The 14,925-nt window shown below is 43.2% G+C and overlaps 1 protein-coding gene across 2 annotated transcripts in view; it reads left to right on the top strand.

Moving 5' to 3' along the window:
• Positions 1-14,925, top strand: part of epha6 (eph receptor A6) — a 1,197,965-nt gene that overhangs the window by 748,164 nt on the left and 434,876 nt on the right. For both annotated transcript variants that reach the window (XM_072513912.1, XM_072513911.1), the window contains exon 5: positions 1,458-1,793. In XM_072513912.1, coding sequence (XP_072370013.1) covers positions 1,458-1,793 — 336 coding nt within the window. The remainder of the gene's footprint in view (positions 1-1,457; positions 1,794-14,925) is intronic.

Below are 14,925 nucleotides of genomic sequence, written 5' to 3'. Positions count from 1 at the left end.
ATGATAAAATATTAAAACATGCTGCTGTGCAGAGAGACCTGGGTGTGCTCGTGCATGAGTCGCAAAAAGTTGGTTTATAGGTTCAACAGGTGATTAAGAAGGCAAATGGAATTTTGTCCTTCATTGCTAGAGGGATGGAGTTTAAGACTAGGGAGGTTATGCTGCAATTGTATAAGGTGTTAGTGAGGCCACACCTGGAGTATTGTGTTCAGTTTTGGTCTCCTTACTTGAGAAAGGACGTACTGGCACTGGAGGGTGTGCAGAGGAGATTCACTAGGTTAATCCCAGAGCTGAAGGGGTTGGATTACGAGGATAGGTTGAGTAGACTGGGACTGTACTCGTTGGAATTTAGAAGGATGAGGGGGGATCTTATAGAAACATATAAAATTATGATGGGAATAGATAGGATAGATGCTGGCAGGTTGTTTCCACTGGCAGGTGAAAGCAGAACTAGGGGGCATAGCCTCAAAATAAGGGGAAGTAGATTTAGGAGTGAGTTTAGGAGGAAGTTCTTCACCCAAACGGTTGTGAATCTATGGAATTCCTTGCCCAGTGAAGCAGTAGAGGCTCCTTCATTAAATGTTTTTAAGATAAAGATAGATAGTTTTTTGAAGAATAAAGGAATTCAGGGTTATGGTGTTCGGGCCGGAAAGTGGAGCTGAGTCCACAAAAGATCAGCCATGATCTCATTGAATGGTGGAGCAGGCTCGAGGGGCCAGATGGCCTACTCCTCCTAGTTCTTATATTCTTATGTTCACATTTATCCTCCACTTCCGGGAAGAACATGTTCATTCAGGTTCTGGTCAGGTGCGCTCTGTGCACCACTTTAAACTGCATGAGACTGAACCTTGCGCAGGAGGAGATGGAGTTGGCCTTGCTCAGTGCTTCGCTCCAGAGTCCCCAGCCCACTTCCACCCCCAATTTGTCTCCCCACTTTCGTCTGGCTTCATTGAGTGGTAGTCTCGCCCTGACCAGCAGCTGTCCCTAGATTTTCCTGCAGTTTCCCCCTTCCTTACTATGACATGACACATTTCTGCTGAAGGGCTGAAATATGTATATCATGGCAGACACTGCAAATGGATACTTCCACTCAGTCCATGCAAGTCTTCTGTGACAGCTTTTCACAGCTGTGCTTTGAGAACACAAGGGAAATTGTGGACTAAAACTGCTTTTGCACATCTTTGTATAAAAACCTAGGATTGGTGATGTCGCCAACAGAAGTGGCCAAGCATTTAACATAATACCAGAACTTTTTTGGAACTTTAATATTCCATCCTCTGTGCGATTTACAAGTACAAAATTAGCTGGTATCTCCAAGTCTTATTAGATATTATAAAACCACAAATTCTGAAGCACACTGAAATCACAGAAACCTTCAGTTGATTGATTTGACCTCAATGTGAAAATGATAGAGGCGGAGTAGCTTTAACATACTGTGTTGCTTTTTCTACCCATAGGACCTCCTTCTACTCCACGAAATGTCATTTTCAACATTAATGACTCATCGCTAATTCTGGAGTGGAGTCCACCAGTCGACACGGGGGGAAGGAAAGATCTCACCTATAATGTCATCTGCAAGATGTGTGGCTTGGGTCCTAAGAAGTGCTCGCTCTGTGGAGGAAGCATGCGATTTTTACCTCGCAACACAGGCCTAACAAATACTTCAGTGACTGTCGTTGACTTTCTTGCCCACATGAATTACACATTTGAAATTGAATCAGAGAATGGGGTCTCCAGCGAGAGCATGGTTCCCAGGCAGTTTGCCATTCTCACGATCATCACCAATCAAGCCGGTAAGCCACCTTTTGTGTTTATCCCCTTGTAGCATGAATTCTAAGACTAAAGGTCAATTTGCAATGCTCTGGTTGCAGGTTTTAGTCTCAGACTAAACTACACTAATTAACGAAAATTAAACTGGGATGGGTTTCACTCAGTGCTTGGGTGTTAGTCAAGCCTGATGGTCGAACCCTCAAAAGAAAGAAATTGAGACTATGCACTAACCATTGAATTGTAAAATGCGATCATGTGGCAAACTGTATAATTCATGAACAGCTGAGTTGCAATGTCATATCAAAATTGATTATTGTAATGTAACCGCTACTAGATGTTTCATGTGGTGTAACTGTATCCAATTCCAAACAGGAAAACTGGGTATAACTTTAAAAGCAAAATATTTGGAGATGATCATGCCTGCTGCTTCAGTAAAAGTGATCCTATAATAAATAATTCCATAACATATAAAGCATCAGCCATTGCTCAGTGGGTAGTACTTAAGACAGGATGTTGGAGGTTCAAATCCAACTCCAAGGCTTGAGCACAAAAATCAAGGCAGACACTCCAGTGCAGTACCGAGGGAGTATTGCATTGTCAGAAATGCTATCTATTGGCTGAGACTTTAAACTGAAGCTTATCTGCCTTATCATGAAACTTCTCATGGATTTATTTCAAGGAAGAGCAGGGAAGTTATCCCTGGTGTTCTGGCAAATATTTATCCCACAATCTACATCATAATCTGATCATTATCACACTGCGGTTTGTGGAAACTTGCTCTCCACAAATTGACTACTGCATTTCCTATAAGGCAATAGTGAGTAGAATACTTCCGTGGCTATAAAGTGTTTTTGGACTTCTTGTGGTTATGAAAGGAAAGTCTTTATTTAAATTAGATTATTACCATGCCAACACTAAGGACATTCAAATGGTCATTGGATAGACATATGGACAATAACGGAATATAGTGTAGATGGGCTTTAGAGTGGTTTCACAGGTCGGTGCAACATCGAGAACCGAAGGGCCTGTACTGCGCTGTAATGTTCTATGTTAAAAAGTCAGGACATTTCTGCCTTCAATTAATAGATACCATCCAATTGTAAACAAAGAGATTGATTTAAGTTGGGACTTAACCTATCTGCCAGTGAGGTTGTATTTCTCATGTCAGGTTGGTTTTCTTTTGCTCTTTCTCTCAATATCAGCTTGACTCAGTTGGTAACACTCCCCACTCTCAGTTAGAAGGCTATGGGTTCAAACTTCATTGTGGACTTGCTCACACAGAGTAGGCTGAGAGCTCAGTGCAGTACTGAGGGAGTGCAGCATTTAGAGAATGCTGCCTTACAGAAATAACATCAAACAAAGTCAAGTCAGTATAATGGATTCCAAGGCACTTTTCGAGGAAGAGCAGGAAATCCTCCCAGTTAGCTAACCAGCATTGCTCCCTCAATCAACTGCTGCTGAACACAGAACAGATTAAATATCTCTCATCTAATGTGCGGTCAATATTGCTGAGTCACCATTGTCTGCCATTCTATTCCAGAAAGTGACTAAACTTCAAGAAAGAACAATTCTTTCAGTATGAAGGGATAGGTGTTACATAAATGCAAGTTTTTATTTTCGTTTTGATAGTCTTTTCTTTCCATGTTCGCAAAAATTTCAGATTCCCAAGAATGTGTATAGATATGTGAGACTGAGTTATAAGGTTGTAAATGAATCATTTGTTTGACATTATAAACCACAATAAATACACTTGAGTCATTAATGACCATTATACTCTGGTCCAAAACCGATCATTTTGAAACCCTGCTACTCTGTTTGAGAGCTTGGACCGATCATGTTGTGATAATTGCAAAATTATCTCATCATATTGATAAAAAGTGATGATACAGATGTATTATTGATCCCAGGATTTCTAGTGCAAGTCATTATGAGAATACTCTCGGTACTGTTTGCCTAATGCAGAATGTTGCTGAGGCTGCAGAGTCCAATAAAACAGGAGTTTTACTGTGACACATCATACTGTGCTGTCTACATATTTCACACGGCTGCTTGAGAGAGAGCAAACCATACGATGCTGAGTCACGTCCTGTAATGATGAACAGAGTATTGGATTATCATTTTGCACAGTTAGAGTTACATCTTATACTACATCTCCCCTGTCTCCCTGAATTCCATTTCTCTATTGTGAAGATCAAACAAACCACAACTTTAACTCTGGTGTGTTGCAGTTGCTTTTTTCTCTTAGGTACTATTTCTCCGCCTTTTTTTTTACATAAGAACAAGCGCTGTGGCGGTTTTACAAGTCTGCCCAAAAGGGGCCCCTTCTGCTTTGGAGGGGATTGGGCTGTTGAGTCCTGAGGGTGATCTCTCCGAATCTGCTGCACAGGACGGGAATTAGGAGATGACTCCGGTTCACCAGTCAGGTTGTGGTCTAGACTGGTGGATGAATGTTGTATCTCTGGCCCGTTTGATTGATTAGGTGACTGCTTCTAGAATGAGAGGTCTTAGTTTTAGGATAAAGGGTAGCAGATATAAAACAGAGAGGATAAGAATTTACTTCTCGCAAAGGGTCGTGAATCTGTAGAATTCACTGCCCCAGAGTGCGGCAGATTCCAGGACATTCAATAAATTTAAGGAGGATACAGACAGATTTTCAATTAGCAATGATTTGAAGGGTTATGGAGAATGGGCAGGAAAATGGAGTTGAGACCGAGATGAGATCAGCTATGATCGTATTGAATGGCAGAGCAAGCTCGAGGGACTGAATTGTCCACTCCTCCACCTAGTTCTTGTGTTCTTATGCTTCCATGGGATGGAGGGTTGCTTCTGTTTGGCAACCAGAGCACCTCTGTTCTATCTGTTTGGACAATGTGCACCTGTAGATGTGGAGTCTTGGATCCACACTAGCTCTCATGTCTGGAATTTGGCAGGTTATGTGCCTTATATACTGTCCTGAAGACAGGAAAGAAAATATATATCTATGTCAACCTTGGTACTTCATAAAATTATTTGCTTTCTTTAAAATGGCCAAAGTCTTTACCCTGACATGCCAATAACAAAGGAGTTTCTAACGTTCAGAACCAGCAGGGCCCTTGTAATTTTTAAAGAAATGCGAATGTCTGTGACTGCAGAAAATCAGATTCCAAAGTGATGCACCTACACCCGTTATATTTCTAAGGTAGAGCTGGCCAATGGTGATGGTATGTTTGCAAGCACAAAATGGATCCTGACTCCTCTATTAAACACCTCATGATTCCAGATCTGGAAAAATCCATCCTTTATCCAAAATCCAGGAGAAGAAGTGGGAGATATGTCACATGACCTCCCCAAGCTCCCAGGACCTGTAATCTTGCCATGTGGAACTGAACCCAGGCAGTGCACTATTTTACCACCCAATGTGTAGCAGCTGAAGGAGCTGTTTCCAGTTACATTGCCTGGTCCTCATTTACACTGGGTACTACTGCACCATCTGAACTCCTGTAGCTATGCTTACATTTAATCTCCACTATGGTGATCTTTATGAGGGGTTTCCAGGATGGAAGGCAAAGTGATCACAAAGATACACAAAGCTCTTTTGAAGAACTAAACTAATTTTATTAACAGTACAAAATTTGAGTTTGAGACTTATTCTGAATAGCATAGAATCATAGCATGTACAGTCAGAAGGAGGTCATTCGCACCATTAGACTTTTGATTCTGGACTCACATGAAACCATAACTTGTATTTTATTGTGGTCTTGCCCTGTTACTGCTCTCTTTCCCTTATTCCTATTTTTTATTGCATGAACGCAGAAGGGTGGACAATGCAAAACACCTTCACGAGTTTTGTGTTTGTGTTAAATAAATCAACCCTTATTTTACCTTTTCTCAAGTTTGCTGTGGGGTTATTAACAGAGGATTGGATCACTTCAAACTGAAGGGTTGGGGAAATCAAATATCAAAGCATATTTTTGTTCATGGATGGATAGTGAGAGGAGAAATCAGGGCAACTAAATTAATCCCCTTGCTGTCTGTAAATGCTTGCCACATTTTTCATTGTTCTCGGAAAGATCAATCTTTCCTCATAGATGAGTAAATCATCAATTATAGAATTATATATTGAGATATCCTCTCTGCTCATAGTACTGTTTGAGAATGGGATTGTGTGGCATGTATGCTGGTCATCCTTTGATGCAGTGTTCTTTGACCTGAGAAAATTCTTATCAGATTACTGTGTATCTCTGATTTCATCCCGTCGCTGGATTGTTGCTGGTAAAGTTGTGGTTGTTGTCAATGGAAAGGTTTCAACCTTTTCAACAAGGACTACAACAGCTTTTTCAGATATTGCCTCTGGGATACAGGACAAAGTATCTGCTGTAGTTTGCTGCCTTTCCGGAACTTTGCATTGAACTTCAACATCCTTGGTCTGAAAAATTGTAATTATGGAGGCATTTTTGCCAACTCCTTAGAATTTAGGAGCATCACCAAGGGTTTGTGGTCTGTATCTATGTTGAATTGGAGACCAAGAACATAATCCATGTTGCAGCTAATATTTTTTTTCTCTGTCAGTGTATGGGATGCATATTAAATCCATCCTTCTATCTCTGAAAGAGCAAAGCTCCCTATCCTGAAAATGATGCATCTGCAGCAAGGATAACAGGTAGTTCTGGGATATAGCAAACTAAAATATCAGCATCTCTTTGATTTTATCAAAAGACCTGTGTTGTGCTTCCTCCCATCACCATGTATTAGCCTGTCACAACAGCTGACATAGTGACAACAGCTAGGTTGGACAGGAATTTCTGATTTGGTTTACCATACCCATGAAGCTCTGGAGCTCAGTCACATTCTAAGGAGTTGGAAATTCCATGATTGCTCTTATCTTTTGTGGATCAGCTCTGACACAGCAGTTCCAATAATCTTGACAGTCAGCATGAGAATTCACACTTGCTACTGAAGTCCTGCTTCCTGTAGATGTCACAACACAGCTCACACTCTCGTGACATGTTTTGTCTGAGTGGACCCATGGATCAGAACATCATCCATGTGATGTACGACTCCATACAATCCTCCCAGGATTCTTGACATTGTCCTCTGGAAGATTTCTGATGCTGATGTGATGTCAAAAGTTAACCTGTTGAAACAAAATCTCTTAAATGGCGCAATGAAAGTTGTGAGAAAGCGAGACTCTTCATCGAAGGGTAGGTGCAAACACACTATTTGCATCTAACTTCATGACGATTGAACTTTTCCCCAATTTTGTAAAGCTCTCATCCACAGACGATATTGGATAAACTTTGCATTTAACAGGTTTGATCAGCTGTGTAAGATCTCCAAAATTTCTAGTAGATCTGTTTGGTTTTGGCACCTGCACTACCCCCAAGCACCAGCTGGTTGGTTCTCATGGTTGTGATAACCTCCAGCTTCAACATAGGGTCAATTCCCCTTCTCTACATTTGGCAAGAGTGGATGAGAAGCTTTCTGGTCACAAACAGGCAGACTGGCTTTGTTTCAGGCTGTGGTTGTAGAGAGTGTGGAACACTGTCTTCAGCTTTCCTGGTCCTGTGAACAGCTGTGGGAATTGGATTCTGGGTTTTCTGGACATTTCATCTCAGCTTTCTAAATTCTTCGACTCTGCAAATCAGATGTAAGTTGATGTAGGCTTCCCTACTCAAGAGTGAATTATCAAATCAGTATCAAGTACAAGATTGTTGCAACTTTTTTTCCTCAAAAATGGAGGGTTGCATTCAGTTGTCCTAAGATTTTGCATTCTATTCCTTTGGCCTGCATAGTTTTTTGCCTGGTGGCTGAATAGATCCAACGACAGTTCAGCTTTAGAAAGAGCCTGCGTCTAACTTAAAGTGTGTTTTGATTCCCTCTACTAGGATATTCGCATTCCAAAAGCTTCTGCTTGGTTCCCAGGTTTCTCCAATATCATGGATATTATCTTCTTCATGGGTTTTGCCACCTTTTGAATGCTTCCTGTTTGTATTCTGTGCAGCCTTCTTACTATAGCACAGAGCCTGGAAGTGGCCAATCTTTCTGTATAATTGGCATTTAGTCTCTTTGGCAGGGTTGTTTTCATGCCTATGTTTTTCCCTGCCACAACAATTACAATTACAATTAGCTGGGGCTGTTGATAAACGCTCATCCTGTCATGCCAGCCTTTTTATGACAATGTGTCTGTTTTAAAAATTAACATACTCGCAAGAGTCAGATGCTTTGAAGATGGGATTCCTACTGTCACCTCAAATCACAGGGTGGCACGGTAGCACAATGGTTAGCACTGTTGCTTCACAACACCAGGGTCCCAGGTTCGATTCCCGGCTTGGGTCACTGTCTGTGCGGAGTCTGCACGTTCTCCCTGTGTCTACGTGGGTTTCCTCCGGATGCTCCGGTTTCCTCCCACAAGTCCGAAAGACGTGCTGTCAGGTAAATTGGACATTCTGAATTCTCCCTCAGTGTACCCGAACAGGCATCGGAGTGTGGCGACATGGGGCTTTTCACAATAACTTCATTGCAGTGTTAATGTAAGCCGACTTGTAACAATAATAAAGATTATTATTATTATATCAATTTTGCTTCCTGACCTCAATTTGTCCGTTTAGTTGGATTGTCTTTGGGGCTGGTTTAGCACAGAGGGCTAAACAGTTGGCTTGCAATGCAGAACAGTGCCAGCAGCGCGGGTTCAATTCCCGTGCCGCCGGCCTCCCCGAACAGGTGTGACGACTAGGGGCTTTTCACAGTAACTTCATTGAAGCCTACTTGTGACAATAAGCTATTATTATTATTTGCTAAGTTTAGATCATCTCCCAACTGCAAGTGGTCAGTCAAAGCATCATCCAAGATGTCTCTGACAATTCTGTCTCTGATCAGTTCATCCCTTAGGGTGCCATACCCACAATTCTCTGCATGTCCACACAGATAATTTATAAATTTATCAACATTTTTCCCTTGATACTGGATACATTTGTTAAATTTAGCCCACTCAGCAATTGTATTATTTCTCAAATTGAAGTACATAATAAAGTGCTTTGAGGCAATCCAGTGTGATATAGGGCCAATCTCTGATATCAGTTCAGTTATGTTTCTGCTAGATTAGGCTTATGACTTGCTTGAAGATTTTTGGTAATAGAATCCCTACCAAGCAGAAGAAGGCCATCTGGCCGATCGAGTCTGCACTGACCCTCCGAAACAGAACCCTCCTGGCCCACTCCCCACATTCTATCCCCGCAACCCCATCTAACCTGCACATCTTTGGACACAGAGGGACAATTTTAGCATGACCAATCCACCTATCCGGCACATCTTTGGACTGTGGGAGGAAATGGAGCACCCAGAGGAAACTCACACTGAAACGGGGAGAACGTGCTGACACCACACAGACAGCCACACAATTCAACTGGAATTTAACCCAAGTCCCTGGCGCTGTGAAGCAGCAGTGCTAACCACTGTGCCATTGTGCTGCCCACATGGTAATGGTGAAGGCATTTCCATATTTGTTCTTCCAATCAACTTTTAATATTCTTCGCATTGTTTGCCTAATACAAAGTATTTACTGATGCTGCAGAAGTTTACAAAATATAAGCTTTATTGAGCCTTTATTGTGCTATCTACATCTTACATGATGTCACCTGAGAGACAGCCAGCCGTGTGATGTATCATCACTTCCTGTGATGATGTATACATTATCTAATTATCATATTATGCAGTTAACCCCTTAAAGTAAAATTCTGGGGCTAAAGGTACTGAATTTGCAAACTTTGTTCAAGCTGTCGTATCATGTCTGAACTACATGACAAAAAGTTTGCTATGTCTACCACTTTCCTGCCTCTTTTCTCTTTTTTATTATAATTATAATATGACATTAGGAGGCATTTTAACCTGAAGGAGGTTGCCTGGATTTGGTTGTGGACGGGGTTTAACTGCAGGGTTGCCGACTTCCACCATTTTCCACATTTAATTCATTTTAGGAGGCAGATTGCACAAAACTCCCCTTGGGAGAGGAAGGTTGACTGTTAACATATGCTGATTGCACATCTGTAGCGATGTCTCAACATAGTTTTAAGATTAATGTTGCATCCATGGGTTTCCCAGACTTCCTGAAACTCATTAAAAGGTGAGAACACAATGGCAATATAGGGGGTTGATTAAAACTTATGGAATTACTGCACTAAATAATGATACTCATGGGGGTGGTGGGTGAGTGGGGAAAGGGAGGCATGGGGAGTTGAATAAGGTTAGGAAGACCAGTGGAAAGGGGGGTTGGGGAAATAGGTCCTGTTTCTGTAAGCCATGTTGGTTGGGGTTTGTTACCGGGTGGGTGTGTTGTTTATCTTGTTTTGTTCCTTTTGATATCTGCTGGTTAAAATTGTTAAAATTATAAAGGCCTTAATAAAATATTTTCTAAAACAAAAATAATGATACTTGCATCTGTAGGGGACAGTATCTTTTCTTCTGAGGTACTTCAGCTAGGATGATGCATGGCCACCATGTATTGGGCCTCAGGCGTGAAGGAATATGAGCAGCACCAGCCTCCTATGGAGAGCTCTGCAGCTGGACAGCAGAACAGGGATGCAGCTCATCGGAGACACCACTCATAACATGATGTACAGGCAGAGGCGGAGTCTCTTTGGCATGTTGTAAAAGCAGTGCCTCAGAATGTACAGTTTGTTATGTATGGTGGTGGCAGACATCTGCAGCCTCCGAGAAGAAGATGTGCCGGAATGCGTGGTCAGGTAATGGCTGTCAAAGTCATCACTGTCCTCAACACTTTTGCCTCTGGATCCTAGTCAGGACTTTGCCAGATACCTATCCGGAATCTTCCAGTTGGCGAGCCATACATTTCTGCTGTTTTTTGGTTGCACACAATTGGCAATCCATATGATGCCGATTGGACAGAAATATTCATGGATGACGAGACTTCTACTCCAGCTGGTTTGCAATCACAGAACAATATTTCTGTAGGTGTGCACAAGATTCCAGGACAGTTGCCATGATGATTTTATCATGTGACAGTCCAAGCTCCCTTACTTTTTTGGACATGCAAGTACACTAAAGGGGTAATTGATAGGAGAAAAACTTAAATGATGACACCAGATGGAGAACTGATCAATGAAGCCTAATAGCATTGCAGTTACTGCTGTATGACCTCCAGACGTGTATTCAAACAAGCCATCAGCATGCTGATAGTGCACTTCACGTGCCTAATCAGATTTGGAGGCATTCTTTAGTGTGCACCAGCCAAGATCACCAGGGTAGTTGTCATATGCTGTACATTATGTAACATTGTGCAGAAGTGACGTTTCAACCTGCCAGAGGAACAAGGTGCAGAGCGCATGTAGGTTACAGGCGATTCAATGGAGGAGGTTGAAGATGATGAGGGCAATGCTGCACAAGCTGCTTAGATTGCTGACTGGGATACCACAGATGCCCTTATTAATGCAAAGAACGAATCTAACCATCCCCTCTTGACAGTCAATGGTATTACCATCACTGATTCCCCCACTATCAATATACTGAAGGTGACCATTCAACAAAAACTAAACTGGACCAGCCATATGAATACCATGGCCAGAAAAGTAGGTCGGAGGCTGGGAATTCTGGGATAAGTAACTCATCTCCTGACTCCTCAAAGCCTGTCCATCCTATAAGACACAAGCCAGGAGTGTTATGCGATACTCTCCACTTGCCTGGATGAGTGCAGCTCCAACAACACTCAGGAAGGTCAATGCTATCCGGGTCAAAGCAGCCCAGCTGATCAACACCCCATTCACCAATTTAAATATTCACTTCCTCCACCTGCAAGTTCCCCTCCAAGCGACACACCATCCTGACTTGGAATGAGATCATTATACGTTCCCTGTTACTGGATCGAAATCCTGAAACTCCTTCAAAGCCATGAAACTCCGTTCTACAGCATTGTGGATAGACTTACACCAAATGGAATGCACTGGTTAAAGAACAAAGAACAAAGAACAAAGAAATGTACAGCACAAGAACAGGCCCTTCGGCCCTCCAAGCCCGTGCCGACCATACTGCCCGACTCAACTACAATCTTCTACACTTCCTGGGTCCGTATCCTTCTATTCCCATCCTATTCATATATTTGTCAAGATGCCCCTTAAATGTCCCTATCGTCCCTGCTTCCACTACCTCCTCCGGTAGCGAGTTCCAGGCACCCACTACCCTCTGCGTAAAAAACTTGCCTTGTACATCTACTCTAAACTTGCCCCTCTCACCTTAAACCTATGCCCCCTAGTAATTGACCCCTCTACCCTGGGGAAAAGCCTCTGACTATCCACTCTGTCTATGCCCCTCATAATTTTGTATACCTCTATCAGGTCGCCCCTCAACCTCCTTCGTTCCAGTGAGAACAAACCGAGTTTATTCAATCGCTCCTCATAGCTTATGCCCTCCATACCAGGCAACATTCTGGTAAATCTCTTCTGCACCCTCTCTAAAGCCTCCACATCCTTCTGGTAGTGTGGCGACCAGAATTGAACACTATACTCCAAGTGTGGCCTAACTAAGGTTCTATACAGCTGCAACATGACTTGCCAATTCTTATACTCAATGCCCCGGCCAATGAAGGCAAGCATGCCGTATGCCTTCTTGACTACCTTCTCCACCTGTGTAGCCCCTTTCAGTGATCTGTGGACCTGTACTCCTAGATCTCTTTGACTTTCAATACTCTTGAGGGTTCTACCATTCACTGTATATTCCCTACCTGCATTAGCCCTTCCAAAATGCATTACCTCACATTTGTCCGGATTAAACTCCATCTGCCATCTCTCCGCCCAAGTCTCCAGACAATCTAAATCCTGCTGTATCCTCAGACAGTCCTCATCGCTATCCGCAATTCCACCAACCTTTGTGTCGTCTGCAAACTTACTAATCAGATCAGTTACATTTTCCTCCAAATCATTTATATATACTACAAATAGCAAAGGTCCCAGCACTGATCCCTGTGGAACACCACTGGTCACAGCCCTCCAATTAGAAAAGCATCCCTCCATTGCTACCCTCTGCCTTCTATGGCCTAGCCAGTTCTGTATCCACCTTGCCAGTTCACCCCTGATCCCGTGTGACTTCACCTTTTGTACTAGTCTACCATGAGGGACCTTGTCAAAGGCCTTACTGAAGTCCATATAGACAACATCTACTGCCCTACCTGCATCAATCATCTTAGTGACCTCCTCGAAAAACTCTATCAAGTTAGTGAGACACGACCTCCCCTTCACAAAACCGTGCTGCCTCTCACTAATACGTCCATTTGCTTCCAAATGGGAGTAGATCCTGTCTCGAAGAATTCTCTCCAGTAATTTCCCTACCACTGAAGTAAGGCTCACCGGCCTGTAGTTCCCGGGATTATCCTTGCTACCCTTCTTAAACAGAGGAACAACATTGGCTATTCTCCAGTCCTTCGGGACATCCCCTGAAGACAGCGAGGATCCAAAGATTTCTGTCAAGGCCTCAGCAATTTCCTCTCCAGCCTCCTTCAGTATTCTGGGGTAGATCCCATCAGGCCCTGGGGACTTATCTACCTTAATATTTTTTAAGACACCCAACACCTCGTCTTTTTGGATCACAATGTGACCCAGGCTATCTACACCCCCTTCTCCAGACTCAACATCTACCAATTCCTTCTCTTTGGTGAATACTGATGCAAAGTATTCATTTAGTACCTCGCCCATTTCCTCTGGCTCCACACATAGATTCCCTTGCCTATCCTTCAGTGGGCCAACCCTTTCCCTGGCTACCCTCTTGCTTTTTATGTACGTGTAAAAAGCCTTGGGATTTTCCTTAACCCTATTTGCCAATGACTTTTCATGACCCCTTCTAGCCCTCCTAACTCCTTGCTTAAGTTCCTTCCTACTTTCCTTGGCTCTTCACTACTTTCTCAAAGGCATTTAAGGATGGACAATAAATGAGGGTCTTGCCAGCAAATCTCACATCACACGAAAGAACAAAACAAGACTCAGGCTGTGACAGTGGACCATGTCAGACATAAAAGCAACCAGTCACACTTCATGTTCTCCACTAATGCACGGCACAAAGAAATCCTGCAAACAGCCAGCCACACTTTTCACATTCCCCTAAGCCTGATTGGCTGCCATCAATCCTTGTCTTTCTAGTTTAGTACCACCAATCTGGATACATTGTTGTTGGTCTCCTCATCTAAGTCATTGATTTTAAATTATAAGTAGATGAGGTCAAACATTGATTCTCACAATCTCCCACCAGTTACAGCCGGCCAACTCAAAAGTGACCTGTTTATTCTTACTGTTTGCTTTCTGAACATGAACAGCATTCCATGCTAATATAGTACTCCCAACATCACGAGCATTAATTTTTTGCAACAACCTCTTGTGTGGCATGATACGAACTGTTTTTTGAAAGTCAAAATAGACTACACCTGCCGATTCCCCTTTATCGGTTCTGCTAGTTACAACCTCCAAAAAACTGGAATTGATTTTCCAAATGTGATCTTGTTTTCATACGGGTGTGATTCAGTGACCCCCATTGCGCCTGGCATGGGTACAATGGATGAATTTTCCGAAAGCCCCAAACCGGGCTCTGCGCCGGGCACCAGAGCGATTGCGATTCACCTGACTCACTCCACCCGTTAAACTCACTTAAATACCTGGACACTGGATTCATCCGGTGCTGGGAACTGAACAGCCGTGCCTGCGAGTCCTCACAAACGTGAGCCAGGTGTAACGGCACCTCAGGTGGGATTCCTCCGGGTGCTCCGGTTTCCTCCCACAGTCCAAAGATGTGCAGGTTAGGTGCATTGGCCATGATAAATTGCCCTTAGTGTCTAGTGTTGGGTGAGGTTAATGGGTTATGGGGTTAGGGTGGGGGTGTGGTCTTGGGTAGGGTGCTCTTTCTAAGAGCCGGTGCAGACTCGATGGGCCGAAGGGCCTCCTTCTGCACTGTAAATTCTATGAAATTCTGTCTTAACATCTGAGGACAGCGGCTGCGTGACAAGTCTCACAGGGCATTAGAGACCCCTGGGTGCTTGTGGACAAGGCTGGGTGGAGCTCTGGCAGTCCCCCTGACAAATGAGCACCTTGGCACTGTCAGCCTGGTATCCTGGCAGTGCTACCATGGCAGCCTGGCAGTGCCACACTGACACTACCAGGGTGCCTGGGTGGCACTGCCAGGGTACCA

The sequence above is a fragment of the Scyliorhinus torazame genome, chromosome 8 (assembly GCF_047496885.1).
Source record: "Scyliorhinus torazame isolate Kashiwa2021f chromosome 8, sScyTor2.1, whole genome shotgun sequence".
NCBI classification, from domain to species: domain Eukaryota; kingdom Metazoa; phylum Chordata; class Chondrichthyes; order Carcharhiniformes; family Scyliorhinidae; genus Scyliorhinus; species Scyliorhinus torazame.
This window is presented reverse-complemented; position numbering and strand designations above follow the sequence as displayed.